Source organism: Lactuca saligna, chromosome 5 (genome assembly GCF_052625555.1).
Source record: "Lactuca saligna cultivar CGN05327 chromosome 5, ASM5262555v1, whole genome shotgun sequence".
In the NCBI taxonomy this organism is placed as follows: Eukaryota; Viridiplantae; Streptophyta; class Magnoliopsida; order Asterales; family Asteraceae; genus Lactuca; species Lactuca saligna.
In genome coordinates, this window is record NC_136421.1 from 4,118,716 (window position 1) to 4,136,859 (window position 18,144).

The following is an 18,144-nucleotide window of genomic DNA, read 5'->3' on the forward strand; positions in this document are numbered from 1 at the left end:
TAAGATAAGACAAATAAACAACTTGAGAATCAATTCATGATTAAAAAACACTGAAGTTTTCATGAGTAAAAGGGAAATATTTTTAGGGCAATATAATTAGTGGTTTATGACTTTATTTAATAACGCACAACCAAACGAACGAAGTTTTCATGAGTTAAAATCCCAACGGGCCGGATCAGTGCAACGGCTAGAAACGAGGGCAAAATAGTAATTTTCTTAAAACAGCATGTGGATTGTGGAAAGCCCTATCTGTACACATAAATAGACAACGGTCATTTCCCAAAACAACTCCAATTTTCTCTTCTTTCCCCCTCTGCACCGTTTTTCGAATTTGAACTCATACGCTCCCCCCCATCTGCTTCACTAACACGCACTGAATCTCCGACCATCGCGTAGTGAAGACAAGTATGAAGTCTAACGCAGGGAACTCACGGCATCGTTCATCGGGAAGTATTTCTATTTCTTCAATTAGAAACTTACTTCCTAGATCTGGATCCGTAAAGCACAAGATGACTTCAAACCCTAAGCTATCTCGATTCAACAGTGAAAACGTCCCACCAGAAGATCCGAACATTCATGTTTGTGAACTACCTTCGATTGTAAAGGAATCAACGGGAAACGTCTCGGTTCCAGGCAAAAAAGCCACCGAATTGGAAACGCAGCAAAAAGCAGAAGTACCGTCGCATCAAGATCCACCTGTTAAGGTACAAATTGATTCAGTATTGTTTTGTTTTTTTAGAAACTATATCTGAAACAGTGTTTATTTATGGGGTTAATTTGATAGGTTATAGCGAGGATTAGACCTCCTAATTCTCACGAAAAAGGGGATTATACTGTCATAAAAGTTTCTGAAGATTCAGTTTCCGTGGGCGATCGAAAATTTACTTTGGATGCAGTCCTGGACTCCAAATCTAGTCAGGTTCGTAGAATTACTGAGTCCCTTGTTGAATTGTTAAATATGTTTGATAAAAATGTGTGCTCTGTATAAGTGTTTCTGTTAACCGTGTGCATAATTGGTGAGCTTCTTATATTACTTTTGATAGTTTTACAAAAAATGCACATTGACTTCTTAAGCATTCTCCTATTGAGTAGTGAATAATGTTGGAATAAATTGTGCACTACAATACTACATATGATCGTTTCTATTAACCACACAGAGTTCATATGTTGTTACATTACTGATGAGATTTTCTAAGGTATTTTAACATCAGATGTTATGAGTAATCATGAACCGGTATTTTACCAAGTGTGTTGGTTTTTTTTTACTTGGAGGAATGGTAAAAGAATAAACAATCTATCGAGTTATAAGCTGTTTGGTGTTATGACAGGAGGATGTATTTAAGCTAGTTGGTGTCTCAATGGTTAAGAGTGCCATGGCTGGTTACAACACATCAATCTTGGCTTACGGACAGGTACTCTATTAGATTTTTTTTGGTAACACTGTTTTTTATGGAAACTATTTGGTTGCAATATCTCCATTGATTGCTAGTGTCCTTCAGACTGGAAGTGGAAAAACTTACACGTTGTGGGGTCCACCAAGTGCAATGGTTGAAGATCAATCAGCCAATGGTAACCAAGGGATTGTTCCACGCATCTTCCAGATGCTGTTTGCAGAAATCCAACGAGTAAGCAGACTTCTTTTCATCCTTGATGTATATACAAAATAAGGTGTAGGATCTCGTGGAATACTCATTATGATTGCAATCTTGATTTTCATTTCAGGAGCAAGATCAAGCAGAGGGTAAACAATTAAATTATCAGTGCCGATGCTCTTTCCTCGAGGTAGGTGCTTCATGGCTGCTTTTCATTGGTCCTGTTCTTAACTTTGAAACTAAATAAATGATAACTTTATTGTCATTGAAACTTATTGCAGATATATAACGAACAAATTGGAGATTTGCTCGATCCAACCCAGAGAAACCTAGAGGTGGGTATTAAGATCTTATCTTTTTGGTGTTTTCATTGATGTGTTATATTCCTGTTACTCCTTGTTTTTGTGATTGTAATGTAAAAAGTCAAATTATTTCAGATAAAAGATGATTCTAAACACGGGTTTTATGTTGAGAATCTGAGTGAGGAGTATGTGACAAGCTATGAAGATGTTACTCAAATTCTGATCAAGGGACTCTCTAATAGAAAGGTTGGAGCAACAAGCATAAACTCCAAAAGTTCAAGATCTCATATTGTGTTTACATGTGTCATCGAGTCTTGGTGCAAGGTACCTTGAATTTCCAAGTTCATAACTTTATCTGTGGTTTAAAACAATAAGCCATATTGTGTTTACGACGGAATCCTAACTGTAACCAAACTGCCATTTATCAGGGTAATGCTTCTAAGCATTTTGGTAGTTCAAAGACAAGCAGGATTACCCTTGTGGATATAGCTGGACTTGAAAAGAACAAAACCAATGATGTTAGTAGAGAGTGTGTTAGGGAAGGAGAATTTGTTAGAAAGTCCATATCACAACTTGGGTATGGCTCGATTTCTTCGTGTACTGTGTGTGATAAATCACTTGTTGCTTCTAGTTACTCATGCTGTTTGCATTGTGCAGAAACTTGGTTAATATCCTTGCTGGGACAAATCAGTCTGAACAATCCAAGAGCGTTCCATATAACAACTCCTGTTTGACTCATTTGCTGAGAGAATCACTTGGAGGCAACTCAAAGCTTACTGTTATATGTGCCATTTCCCCAGATGAAAAGTATGTATTCATCACTAAATTGATCTCGAAACTGGTCTTTATTTGACTATATCATAACAATTTCTGGAAATACAGGTGTTCTGTTGAAACCATAAGCACACTTAGATTTGGACACCGAGCAAAACTTATACACAATAATCCGGTTGTAAACGAAATAACAGAAGATGATGTTAATGATCTCACGGATCAAATTCGTGAACTGAAGGTACGTACCCTCTTATAAAATAAAACACCCTAACTGCTTTCTGATTAACCGAGTTGGATTTGTTGATTTCAGGAAGAGCTGATTAGGGCAAAATCAGATACTAGTTACTCTATTGGATCGAGCACGATTTTTAAAGGTGGAAGCGTTCGCCAAAGCTTGAATCAACTGAGAGTAAGCCTTAATCGTTCGTTGATCCTCCCACAAATCGACAATGAGTCGAAAGAAGAAATGCATATCGATGAGCAGGATGTTCAAGACTTGCGACAACAGCTCGATATGTTGCATAGTTGTTGTGATGAGGAATTTGAAGAAACCTCCGAGAGCAGAGGCACACGCTTTTTCTCCATGGGTGGTTGTGAGAGCGAACAGTATGCAAGTTGTAACGAAGAAAGCGAAGCTGAAGAACCTGAGAGCAATCCTTTACATGATGAGGATAGCCTCTCTATCAGTGTTGGCAGGCCTTCTGATGCTTTCAGTGGTCCGATGTTGTCAGAATCCCCAAAAATTGGTAGCACCATGAGAAAGAGCGTGGTTTTCTCATCAAAATCAAACCAATTGCCCACAAGTGAAGAAGAGAATGTTGTGGAAAGTTTGAAGTTCAGTTCAAATGTAACGCATGAGTCACTGAGGATAAGCAATCAAATTAGGTCTTCTCTACGATCAAGCAAGATGTTTGGGGGTGGGGGTGCCACTGAATCGTTAGCTGCTAGTCTTCAAAGAGGCCTGGAGATTATCGACAACCACCAACGCAATAAATCATTGGTTGCATTATCGTTTGATCACTTGGCAACCAAGACAAACGAAACATCCACAAAAGAATACATCTGCTCGACCTGCCAGCAGAAAGCATCTTCTGATGATGTCCAGGACAGCTTGAAGACATGGATTGTTCCAGAAAGCATGAAGAAAGTGAAAGATCTTGAAAATCTGTGCATGGAACAAAAAGCAGAGATTGAGAGGTTGAATAATTTGGTAAGACATCTCTATATGTTGATGTTGTTAATTTCCCAAACCCGAATTCTCTCTGTAACTCTTAACGTTTTACTTCCAGGTATCGCAATACAAACAAGAGAAAGAAGGGGGTGAAGTATTATCACCGCTTGATGAGCTTCGAAATGGGAGGATTTCACGTAACAGTGTAGCAAAGGTCAGATCATAAAATTGAGAAATACAACGACAAACAACATTGTGAAATTATTATTTAAACTTTATTTTTATGATATTCTCAGCTTCTGAGATGGAATGAGGAACCGGAGATGATAGAAGAAACCAACGAAAAGGAATCGCTTCTGGAAGAAATCAAAACATTAAGAAGCAAACTCCAGCAGTCGCCAAACAACAACAAATCAATCTCGTCCTCCCTTTTGTCACAATCGCTCCAACTAAGAAAAAGTGGTGTGTATCCTCCTCCAAGTAATAATAATAAAGGAAGCGATGAAGAAGTTGAGAAGGAAAGGGAAAGGTGGATGGAGATGGAGAGCGAATGGATCTGTTTGACCGATGAACTGAGAGTTGACCTGGAGGCCAACCGCCGGCGTGCTGAGAAGGTGGAAATGGAGCTGAGATTGGAGAAGAAATGTAGTGAAGAATTGGACGATGCCCTCATGCGATCCATCCTTGGACATGGTAAAATGGTGGAGCATTATGCTGATTTACAAGAGAAGTACAACGAGTTGGCTGAAAAGCATCGGTTGATTATGGAGGGGATAGCCGAAGTGAAAAGAGCGGCTGCAAAAGCTGGAGCTAAAGGCCATGGGAAGCGCTTTTCAAAGTCTCTTGCTGCAGAGCTTTCTGTCTTGAGAGTTGAGAGGGAGAAGGAAAGGGAATTGTTGAAGAAGGAGAATCGAACCCTAAAAATGCAACTTAGAGACACTGCTGAAGCTGTTCATGCTGCTGGTGAACTTCTTGTTAGGCTCAGAGAAGCAGAAGAAGCAGCTTCCATTGCACAGGTACTTACTCCATAAATTTCACCTTTTTTGTCTGTAATCATTCATTCATTCTTTTCATTATGATGCTGTGTGCAGGAAAATTTGGGAAATGTTCAGGAAGAGAGTGATAAGTTAAAGAAAAAAATGGATAAACAGAAAAGAAAGCACAAGATGGAGATGATTACAATGAAACAGTATCTTGCTGGGAGCCGCTTGCCTGATTCCGCATTGAGACCTTTGTATAGGGAAGACTCGGACATGAAAGCCCATGAGAATGAGGATGATGATCAGGCATGGAGGCAAGAATTTGGAGCCATATATCAAGATCATTATTAAGCCATATATCTTGATTCGTTAATATTTCTTCTTGTCAACCACCTATAGTGGTTTGTTTATTGAATTCTTATACTATGCACATTTTGCTTTCTCGTCTTATTTTACATAGTCAAAATCACTTGATTTGCTTTCATTCAATTGTTATAATGTCAAATGAATCACTGAATTGTTTTAATGAAAATTTATGTCGATAACATTTGTTTTATTAAAAATTCCGGTCATTATTTTATCTATCATGACTTGAAACGCTTATTAGCTTCAAATTTTTTTGCGTTCTCTTATTTTCCTTTCTTTGAACCTTGGTTTGCTCATAATCATTGAGATTTCCAAACAAGCTATGATATTTTTACTGTTATATATCAAAGCTATGGAAATCTCAAGTTGTCGGTCCCTAACTAAGAAATCAAACATGAACATGCACCTATGAAAGATAATGGAAATCTTGATGAAGTTGAGTCTGACCATGTTTCGAATGTCAAAAAAAAAAAAAAAAAAAAAAAAAAAAAAAACATATTTATACATAATTACAAATATTCTACACATTTCTAACATCACAGAGTATTTTAAAAATATTTTTGTTTTTATTTATTATTATTTTTTCGAATAAAGAGTTTCAAAAATTATAAATAAAAATATTCTTTTCATTTTAAATTTTCATTTCATATTTTTTTTTAAAAAAAATGACATCCAAAAATTAATTTTTGATCTCAAATGAACTTTTACACACACCGATCAAGATCAACAAAAATGTAATGACCGATCATAATATTATGGTACCTAGAGGTTAAACCTTTTCTAGCCACCATATCCTCCTCTAGTTAACGTCATTTCTTATGTAGATTCTCTTATTGTATATGATTCATGTTGAGATTCGTGACAACCCGAAATTTTCATTTGTACGAACATATATATTCAATAGAAACTAGTCCAATTTCAGTGATTTTCAGACTTGTCCGAACAAGTTTGTGTACATTAGGGTTTACGTTTCTGGATATATCAAGAGAGTGGATGCTCCTGTATTTGTGAAACTTGAACATTTCAAGTTTCATAATGTTATAGTCCGACTTCCGGAATAAAAATATTTTCTATCAAAATATTTCAGGACTATAAATAGATTTCTGAATTTAATTAATTCATTATTCACAATTCCAACTAGAGAAAAGCCATTTCTCTCTGACGGATCTTCGGGTTTTCATCCTGGATTGTGAGTCTACTTTCCTAAATGTGTTTTAATACTTGTTATATGCTTTATAACGTTGTTTACATGTCTAAAATACAAGATCCGGGAGCTTACGGCCCAAGAACGTTCTTGGGGTGTAAACTCCAAAACGGAGCCTAAAGGCTTCCTAGTCCCGATTCCTTGTTAGACAACTTGTTTAGGGGTTAATGTATAAACATTTGAGACTAGAAATCAACAAAGAAACCCTAGTTATAGGAGTTTACGGCCAAGGAACTCTCTTGGGCCGTAAACCCCTTTTTAAGGGTTATAAATGCCCTAAATCACCCCCTAAGGCTTAAGGACTTTACCCTCTAATTCTTGTGCTTAATTTGGACACCAAAACACTTCAAAATCAAAGGGTTTTAGGAGTTTACGGCCAAGGAACTCTCTTGGGCCGTAAACCCCTTTTTCAAGTGTTAAAGATGCCCTAAACACTCTTAAAGCCTTAAGACAATTAACCTTGACTACTTGGGACTTGAATGGGGAACAAATGACAACAAAATCACCCCTTAAAGGGATTTTACGGCCAAGGAACATATCTTGGGCCGTAAACTCCAAGTAAAGGCATAAATGTGTGCCTAATGTCCCCTTTAGCCTTAGATAAAAACATGGAAGTTATCCTACATGTGCAAGGGCCTTAAATGAATTAAAACCAACACCCCATATGAGTTTACGGCCGTAAACTCTAGGGGATATGGTCCTTTGGCCGTAAACTCCCCAAAGGAGCATTCCAAGGCCTTAAACTACTTCAAGGATTATTCCAACAAGGCTAGGCTTATTCTAGGATCAAGATAACACTTCAAAGCACCCAAAACCACCAAGTGAGGAGTTCACGGCCGTAAACTCATGGGTTCACGGCCGTAAACTCCAAAGGGTGGGGTTTGTTGGGTGGTGAACTCATATACAAGGTCATTGGTGCATTAAACCCCCTTTGCCTTGTCCCGTATCAACTTAGATGCAACCATTAGGACCTATAACACTTATATAAAGTGTATACATGTTCCTAAGTGTCTTAACTTACTTTGTTAAGTTATTATTTGGATAATTAGTTATATATATGCTCATTATATGATAACTAGGCTCGAACGTGTGAACAAGTATCCGTTTGCCACCTAGCACGGTACCCGATACATCAATCCAATCTACTCACCACAAGTGAGTTCATACCCCTTTAATCAACCTTTGAAATGTTTTTAAATGTTTTAAATACTTTATGGGGGGGATACAAGTTAAATACTTATAGTTATTGCATCAATCACATGTGATTGCATTTAATCACATGTGATTAATAACTAGAAAACCAACGATTTTACCACTGTTCAAACTGTTTATCAAACTGCTTTACTTCAAAATATTTTACAAACTCTTTTACTTATCAAATGCTTTTATTTAAACTTTGTTTTACTTCTTATAAATTGCATGCCCATATATGTATAGATATATATAAGTAATGTTTAAAGGGCTTAGGAAGGCCATCCGCCCTATTTCCTTTTCGCGCACTGAGATGTGGTCTGGTGGGATTTCGGGTGACCATTCGAGGGTCGTTTCCATATTAGTTATATATCATATATACATGTATAGACATAAAAGTACTTCCATATTCATATTTATCAGTACATCAATAGCTAGTTACCATCGGGGTAATACAATACATGTACATCTATACTAGAAACGATACATATACAACTATACTAGAAACTATACATATATAGCTAGACTAGAAACAATACATATACAACTATACTAGAAACAATACATATACAACGATGCTAGAAACAATACATATACAACTATACTAGAAACAATACATATACAACGATGCTAGAAACAATACATATACAACTATACTAGAAACAATACATATACAACGATGCTAGAAACAATACATATACAACTATACTAGAGCGAGAAACATTACATATACATGAATACTTTAATTATTGTGATTTAAATCGGAGCATGACTTAAATGTCATGGCTCGAGTTGTAGCCAGAATTCTCTTGGAGGGAGAGCGTGAGTTTGCGTATAGATCTATACTGGATTGATAATCCTACACCTTGCTGCTAACTACAGCCGGACCTGCAGGTCTGCGGGTGCTAAACGTCATTCCGTTATTACGACCATTCATTATGTCGTTGTTACTAGTCGATAGTATGGTGCAATTTATCACATAATGCCTTAATATAAATCCAGTTTAAGGTAGTTAGTACAACAGTAGTTCTTATAATACATGACTACAGTACTACAATGATTTACCCATTACATATTTTAGTGATAACCTCACTTAAACGTTAATGTACAAACTATATTTTGTTAAATGATAGTTACACTTGGGAAATTACACACTTTTACATCAAACGAGCATACAAAACAGTTAAGCCTTGGTAGGAGGCTACTTTAATAGAAAATATAGGTTTTTCTGAGAGATTCAAACTTTTACAAACAATTGCAAACCTTTACATACATTTTACAAACTTATACTTGATACATGTTCAAACATTTTTGGATGACAAATACTGACACTAAAATACTTATGAACTCACCAGCTTAATGCTGATAAACTCTTTCAAAATAACTTGTATTCTCAGGTCATCAGTAGACAGGTACCGAGGCCAGCTTTTGAGAAGATGGAGCGCATTCAAGACTCATCTTATTATTTTGATATACATTATTTTTGGTGTCTATACTGTACAGAACACGCTTGTATTAAAATTATATATTTAATGCAATGGATGATGTTGTTTGCTTAATTACATTTACTGTGTTGTGATACTTACATGACATCCTCTGCCCCAGAACGTTTCCGCCGTTCTTGGTTTTGGGGTGTGACAGATTGGTATCAGAGCATTGTTTATAGTGAATCAAGTATATCAACTCATAAAAGATATACTAAACTATAAACCCATTTGGGATTAAAACACTCTGACCAAGAGTCTATACTTAAAATACTAAAATATTTAATTAAGTATATTAGTCTACATTCATACTAAAACCAGTGTCACAACGACAAGAACAAAAGTATTACGATTGTTAATTATCACAGGTAAGCTCGGGGATATATGGTCAGTCCTGGGAATGGCATAGCCTGATCAACTATGCTGGTCCGAGGAGTGATTAGCATATGCCCTAGAATGGTTGTGATGTGTTAACAAGTCTAAAAACTTACCAACAATACCACAAGAAGATCAGTAGAACTTAAACTTAAAATACTATAGGTGTATTTTGTACTACTAATTACATATATACTATATCTTTATACCTCTCTTCTCGCGTAGATTTAAATGGATGGATTCCATCACGGCGACCCGTACTTTCCAAATGAAGGCAACGCAGGATGGCTCGAAGCGGAGTCTGACGATGAACACCAAATTCCGTTGGATGATCATCAAGATGAAGGCTTCTCGGATGGATCAGACTCTGAGCCCGAAGTCAACAACCTACCTCCAGTAGGTCAAGCCCCAAACAACAACCCTCGACCAGCTTTTCTAGGTCCCACTCCATTGTGGGTAGATAACTTGAATCGCTGGAGTGACGAACAGGGTCAACCCTTACCATACTTTGGGGACCAAACCTTTTACAACATCAGCGATGGTGGCTCTGCTGACCGAGCTCTACCTGTCATTATCCGCAGAATAGTTCGTAATGTCGAGCAAGGTCGAGCAGCCATCGACCGGGTCGTGGAGATTGATGCCAACTCAGGTGTCAACACAGTCCGCATTCGCCGTCTCGAAGAAGATATGGAACGGACCCGGAGAACCAATGAAACCCTACAGCAACATCTAGTTGCCTCTCAAGCAGAAGTCATGGAACTGGGAGCTCGTCAAAGGGCTCACGAATGACACCTTCAAGAGGTGGTCCGACAAATGAGAGACCTCAGGGTTCTCCCGAGGAATACTCATCGTCGTTAGATGATGTCTAGTACATCATTATCTTTTGGGTTAAGGATTAGCCTTTAACATCCGTGCTCTAAGTAGCACTTATCTGTAAAATATTCCTAACTTTCAGTACTCTAATTAGGAATCTAAGAACTGTCAAACTTTCCGTATGGTATGATGTAAGACCTACTGTTAGGTCAATTTTCATTGAACTCGTTACATCAGTAATACCAGTATTATTGACAACTACCTACTCTGTGGGAAGAATCTTTACATTTGGGTTTTCCTACACATCTTACTGGTTATGTTCTCAAACACTCTTTCAATTGTTGGGCTATGGTTAGTTAGTCCATGAATCATTCTCACCTTACTTACAAATTGATTCTTACCACCTTTCTCATCTTTATAAACTTATAGCTGAAAGATGCCTCCTCGCAAATCTTCCCGGAATAACCCTACACCTACACCGCCTCCTCCACCCCCGGTCATCGATACAGCAGCCCTAAATGTTGCCGTAGCTGCAGCAGTGGCAACTGCCATGGCACAGTATCACTCTACTGATGCCAGCAGAGGTGGAACCCCGGTTAACTCCATTCCGGTTGAAACTCCTGTGCACTTGAGAGAGTGCTCTTACAAGGATTTCACCAACTGCAAGCCGAAGTCCTTTCATGGGACTGGCGGAGTCATTGCTCTCTCGTAATGGTTCGAGAAGACTGAATCAGTCTTCGAAATTTGTTCTTGCCCTGCTGCGAGCAAAGTCAAATATGCCGCATGCACCTTCGAAGGGAAGGCACTGACGTGGTGGAACTGCCACGTTAAATCTCTAACTCTCGTCGTGGCCAACGACATAGGCTGGGATACGATGAAAGACCTCATGATTGAGGAATACTGCCCGAGGGGCGAGATCCAGAAACTAGAGCAGGAGCTTTGGAGCCTGACCATGAAGGGCACCAACATTGTTGCTTACACCGCCAGATTTAGCGAACTGGTGGCCCTCTGCCCTAATATGGTTCCCACTGAAGGGAAAAAGATCGAACGATACATATGGGGGCTAGTGCCTCCGTATCAGGGGGATGTCCTATCATCAAACCCCGCTACCTTTGACAGTACCAAGCGACTGGCACAACGACTTATTGACCATGGTGTCAAAACCTCTGCAACCACAACAACCCTAGCCATCTCAGAACCCTCCAAACACGCTGACACCAAGCGGAAGTTCTGGGATGACAAGAAGAGGCAACGAGCTGCCAAGAAGCAGCAAATTGTGGCAGTACATGCCGCAGTAACCCCTACTGCTGCTACTGCTCCGATGAAGCAGTATGCTGGAAGTTTGCCGAAGTGCAACAAATGCAACTTCCACCACAACGGCCACTGCCGTGAAATGCAGTGCTCTAACTGCAACAGGAAAGGACACACCGTCCGTTTCTGTAAATTCCTGGCACAACCGATCACACAAGTCCCTGGCTCTGGCGCGAGCCCAACTTGCTATGGATGTGGCGAAACAGGCCACTATAAGAGGGACTGCCCCAAAGCGAGAAATGCTGGAGGAGCAGGGAGGGTACTGGCTATCGACGACGGGGAAGCAGTTGCTGACCCGACAGTGGTGACTGGTACGTTCCTCCTCGATAACTCCTATGCATGCATTATGTTCGATAGTGGAGCGAAGCGAAGCTTTGTGAACCACAAATTTGCTCGCATGCTTAAACCACAACCACACGCACTTAAAGAACAATTCACAGTAGAAATGGCTAATGGAAAAACAGAAAACACCACTAGCATATACTTAGGATGTATCCTAACCCTAGATAACCATTCATTCCCAATCGACCTCATGCCGGTCTCAATAAAAAGCTTCGACATTATCATCGGCATGGATTGGTTGAGTCTTCATCGCGCCGACATCATGTGCTTCGAGAAAGCAGTCCGACTAAACCTTCCGTCTAACGAAACTCTTATAGTCTACGGCGACAAACCTGGTGCGAGTCTTCACATTATATCAAGTATTCAAGCACAGAAATATCTGCGCAAAGAATAACACGCATTCCTTGCTCACATCGTCGACACGAACCTCGAAACGAAAGAACTAAAGAACATTCCAGTAGTGAGCGACTTCCCCGACATTTTCCCAGAAGAACTACCTGGATTACCTCCGCAACGACAGGTCGAGTTCAGAATCGACTTAGTCCCAGGAGCTACCCCAGTAGCCAAGTCGCCCTACCGCTTAGCACCAGCAGAGATGCAGGAATTATCTGGTCAACTTAACGAACTACTCAGCAAGGGCTTCATCAGACCAAGCTTCTCACCTTGGGGATCACCGGTCTTGTTCGTTAAGAAGAAAGACGGATCATTCCGTATGTGTATCGACTACAGAGAACTCAACAAACTAACGGTCAAAAATCGTCACCCTCTGCCTCGCATAGACGATCTATTTGACCAACTGCAAGGGGCGAACTATTTTTCCAAAATTGATCTAAGATCTGGATATCACCAGTTACGAGTGCTCGAGGAGGATGTGCCGAAGACAGCCTTCCGAACTCGTTACGGACACTACGAGTTCGTGGTGATGCCATTCGGATTGACCAATGCGCCAACAGTTTTCATGGACCTGATGAACAGAGTATGCTGACCTTACTTGGATCAGTTCGTCATCGTTTTCATTGACGACATCCTGATCTACTCCCGAAGTAAGGAAGAGCATCGCGATCACCTACGACAAGTTTTAGGAACTTTACGAACGGAGAAACTTTATGCGAAGTTCTTGAAATGTGAATTTTGGATCCGAAGAGTCGAATTCTTAGGACACGTGGTAAGCGAAGAGGGAATCCACGTGGACCCATCCAAAATTAAAGCCATTGAGAACTGGTCAGCACCCAAGACGCCGACAGAAATTCGTCAATTTCTAGGTCTTGCTGGCTACTACCGCAGATTCATTCGGAACTTCTCCCGAATAGCGAAACCTCTTACAACCCTGACCCAGAAAGGCGTGGCCTTTGACTGGGAAGAGAAACAAGAGAGAGCGTTCCAAACGCTCAAGCGAGCCTTGTGCACCGCACCAATACTATCTCTCGCCGAAGGGATAGAAGACTTCGTAGTTTATTGTGATGCATCGAACCAAGGGCTCGGGTGTGTTCTGATGCAGCGAGGTAAGGTCATCGCCTACGCCTCCAGACAGTTGAAGACACACAAAGTTAACTACACGACCCACGATCTTGAACTGGGAGCAGTGGTGTTTGCTCTGAAGATCTGGAGACATTACTTGTATGGAACGAAGAGCACTATCTTTACCGACCACAAGAGTTTACAACACATATTCGATCAGAAGGAGCTCAACATGAGACAAAAACGGTGGGTCGAGCTACTCAGTGATTACGAATGCAACATTCGTTATCATCCGGGTAAAGCCAACGTAGTAGCAGACGCCCTGAGTCAGAAAGAATATTCTGGTCGCAAAGTCAAATCATTGTCAATAACCATCCATTCACACTTGTCTAACCAAATTCAGGCGGCCCAACTTGAAGCCAAGAAACCTAAAAATGTGACGAGTGAATCCCTCAGAGGAATGGACAAGAATTTAGAAGCCAAGGGTGACGGAGCCTTATATTTCATGGACCGGATCTGGACACCGAAACACGGTGGTTTCCGAGACTTAGTCATGATCGAGGCACAACACTCGGTATTCCGTCCACCCAGGTTCAGATAAGATGTATCTGGATCTTAAAAAGCTATACTGGTGGCCTAATATGAAAGCAGAGATTGCTACCTTCGTAAGTAAATGCCTTACTTGCGCAAAGGTTAAGGTCGAGTACCAGAAGCCCTCCGGTTTACTGCAACAACCAGAGATTCCAGAATGGAAGTGGGAGCAGATCACTATGGATTTCATAACCAAGTTGCCCAAGACAACGGGTAGACTTGATACCATATGGGTCATCGTTGATAGATTGACCAAGTCTGCACACCTCCTGCCTATCAAAGAAACCGACAAGATGGAGAAACTTACGAGGACATACATTAGGGAAATCGTACGACTACATGGTGTACCTATATCCATTATCTCCGATCGAGATAGTAGGTTCACCTCAAGATTCTGGCAATCACTGCAACATTCCCTAGGAACAAGGCTGGACATGAGCACAGCCTACCATCCACAGACAGACGAACAGAGTGAGAGGACAATCCAGACTTTAGAAGATATGTTGCGTGCTTGTGTAATTGACTTTGGAAAAGCGTGGGATACCCATTTACCCCTCATCGAATTTTCCTACAACAACAGTTATCATACGAGCATAAAGGCAGCACCATTCGAAGCCCTCTACGGCCGAAAGTGCAGATCTCCTTTGTGCTGGGCTGAGGTGGGTGATACCCAATTAGCCAGGGGGCAAGCTTCTGACAGCACTCTCACCAGTCCGGAAATCATTCGGGAAACGACAGAGAAGATTGTTCAGATCCGTGAACGATTGAAGGCCTCTAGAGACCGACAAAAGAGCTACGCTGACAAACACAAAAAACCTTTGGAATTTCAGGTGGGAGACCGAGTCCTTCTCAAAGTCTCACCCTGGAAGGGCTTAATACGCTTCGGTAAGCGTGGGAAGCTTAATCCTAGGTACATTGGGCCTTTCGAGATTCTCGCAAGAGTCAGCCCCGTAGCTTACAAACTTGATCTACCCGACACACTTCGTAATGTACATTCTATATTCCATGTATCTAACTTGAAAAAGTGTCTGTCCGACGAGACTCTCGTAATCCCACTCGACAAGATCGAGATCAACGAGAGCCTCAACTTTGTGGAAGAACCTGTAGAGATCATGGACCGTGAGGTCAAACAGATGAAACAAAGCCGTATCCCTATCGTGAAGGTTCACTGGAACGCCAAGCGAGGACCGGAATTCACTTGGGAACGCGAGGATCAGATGAAACTGAAATACCCTCATCTTTTCGCTTAGTTATTTGTAACTTCTTAATTGCTTAAATTCTAATTTCGAGACGAAATTCCTTCTAATGGGGGGATGATGTGACAACCCGAAATTTCCATTTGTACGAACATTATCTATTCAATAGAAACTAGTCCAATTTCAGTGATTTTCAGACTTGTCCGAACAAGTTTGTGTACATTAGGGTTTACGTTCCTGGATATATCAAGAGAGTGGATGCTCCTGTATTTGTGAAACTTGAACATTTGAAGTATCATAATGTTATAGTCCGACTTCCAGAATAAAAATATTTTCTGTCAAAATATTTCAGGACTATAAATAGATTTCTGAATTTAATTAATTAATTATTCACAATTCTAACTAGAGAAAAGCCATTTCTCTCTGACGGATCTTCGGGTTTTCATCCCGGATTGTGAGTCTACTTTCCTAAATGTGTTTTAATACTTGTTATATGCTTTATAACGTTGTTTACATGTCTAAAATACAAGATTCGGGAGCTTACGGCCCAAGAACGTTCTTGGGGTGTAAACTCCAAAACGGAGCCTAAAGGCTTCCTAGTCCCGATTCCTTGTTAGACAACTTGTTTAGGGGTTAATGTATGAACATTTGAGACTAGAAATCAACAAAGAAACCCTAGTTATAGGAGTTTACGACCAAGGAACTCTCTTGGGCCGTAATCCCCTTTTTAAGGGTTATAAATGCCCTAAATCACCCCCTAAGGCTTAAGGACTTTACCCTCTAATGCTTGTGCTTAATTTGGACACCAAAACACTTCAAAATCAAAGGGTTTTAGGAGTTTACGGCCAAGGAACTCTCATGGGTCGTAAACCCCTTTTTCAAGTGTTAAAGATGCCCTAAACACTCTTAAAGCCTTAAGACAATTAACCTTGACTACTTGGGACTTGAATGGAGAACAAATGACAACAAAATCACCCCTTAAAGGTAGTTTATGGTCAAGGAACATATCTTGGGCCGTAAACTCCAAGTAAAGGCATAAATGTGTGCCTAATGTCCCCTTTAGCCTTAGATAAAAACATGGAAGTTATCCTACATGTGCAAGGGCCTTAAATGAATTAAAACCAACACCCCATAGGAGTTTACGGCCGTAAACTCTAGGGGATATGGTCCTTTGGCCATAAACTCCCCAAAGGAGCATTCCAAGGCCTTAAACTACTTCAAGGATTATTCCAACAAGGCTAGGCTTATTCTAGGATCAAGATAACACTTCAAAACGCCCAAAACCACCAAGTGAGGAGTTCATGGCCGTAAACTCATGGGTTCATGGCCGTAAACTCCAAAGGGTGGGGTTTGTTGGGTGGTGAACTCATATACAAGGTCATTGGTGCATTAAACCCCCTTTGCCTTGTCCCGTATCAACTTAGATGCAACCATTAGGACCTATAACACTTATATAAAGTGTATACATGTTCCTAAGTGTCTTAACTTACTTTGTTAACTTATTATTTTGCTAATTAGTTATATATATGCTCATTATATGATAACTAGGCTCGAACGTGTGAACAAGTCTCCGTTTGCCACCTAGCACGGTACCCGATACATCAATCCAATCTACTCACCACAAGTGAGTTCATACCCCTTTAATCAACCTTTGAAATGTTTTTAAATGTTTTAAATACTTTATGGGTGGATACAAGTTAAACACTTATAGTTATTGCATCAATCACATGTGATTGCATTTAATCACATGTGATTAATAACTAGAAAACCAACGATTTTACCATTGTTCAAACTGTTTATCAAACTGCTTTACTTCAAAATATTTTACAAACTCTTTTACTTATCAAATGCTTTTATTTAAACTTTGTTTTACTTCTTATAAATTGCATGCCCATATATGTATAGATATATAAGTAATGTTTAAAGGGCTTAGGAAGGCCATCCGCCCTATTTCCTTTTCGCGCACTGAGATGTGGTCTGGTGGGATTTCGGGTGACCATTCGAGGGTCGTTTCCATATTAGTTATATATCATATATACATGTATAGACATAAAAGTACTTCCATATTCACATTTATCAGTACATCAATAGCTAGTTACCATCGGGGTAATACAATACATGTACATATATACTAGAAACGATACATATACAACTATACTAGAAATGATACATATACAGCTAGACTAGAAACAATACATATACTAATGGGTTTTAGCCATAAGAACTTTCCTATGTGCGCATGCAAAACCCTAATGCTTGGATCTAGGCTTTCTAATTAAACATGCTTTGAATCCAAGACTTCTAATGGCTAATTAGGTTAAATAACAACATTGTAATAGATCTAGAACCATACCTTTGAATTCCTTGTTGATCTTGTTGTCTTGGAGCTTCTAGAGTCACAAATGTCACTCCTCATATGGCTTACAAACACCAATAGCAAGAAGGATGATTTAGGAGAGAGGAGAGGGTAGGAATTCGGCCAAAGTATCTCTACTTTAGATGGTGTATCGAATTCCCTCACCCCTAGGGTCTATTTATACTTGTAGACTCCTTAAGGATTACAGCTTTAACCCTAATTGGATAACTTAGACTTTAAGTTGATCCATATCCTTTCCTTGATAACCCTATGGACGATTTTGGCTTATCCAAGCCCTAGAAATCGTCCAACCTATCTTGGATAAGGATTTATAGTCTAAAGTGTAACTATCAAACAATTGACAGTTTATACCCTCTTATTTAATTAATCTCTTTAAATCACCAAATTAATTCCAATTAATCTATGACTTTCATTAATCAAATAACCATATATTATTCCTTATAATATTTTCTCTCTCTTAACAAATCATCCATCAAGTTGCTATGGTGAAGGAAACCCAAAAGGATCATGCACAACCGGATCAAATACTTGCCTAATATAGTTGCAGCCTTAGACACTATTCCAACAGTCTCCCACTTGGATAAGTCTAGTAACTATACAAGTACAATTCGGTTTGC

The 18,144-nt window shown here is 39.8% G+C and overlaps 1 protein-coding gene across 1 annotated transcript; it reads left to right on the forward strand.

Moving 5' to 3' along the window:
* The first annotated feature begins 283 nt into the window (after positions 1–283).
* LOC145048530 (Kinesin motor family protein) lies at positions 284–5,364 on the forward strand. Its single transcript, XM_078997047.1, has 14 exons — positions 284–704; positions 785–919; positions 1,329–1,412; positions 1,500–1,625; positions 1,723–1,782; positions 1,874–1,927; positions 2,030–2,218; positions 2,323–2,471; positions 2,552–2,701; positions 2,777–2,906; positions 2,979–3,878; positions 3,958–4,053; positions 4,136–4,855; positions 4,931–5,364. Exons 1-14 carry the CDS (start codon positions 408–410, stop codon positions 5,168–5,170), a joined length of 3,330 nt encoding a protein of 1,109 aa, XP_078853173.1. The 5' UTR covers positions 284–407; the 3' UTR covers positions 5,171–5,364.
* Positions 5,365–18,144: the final 12,780 nt, after the last annotated feature.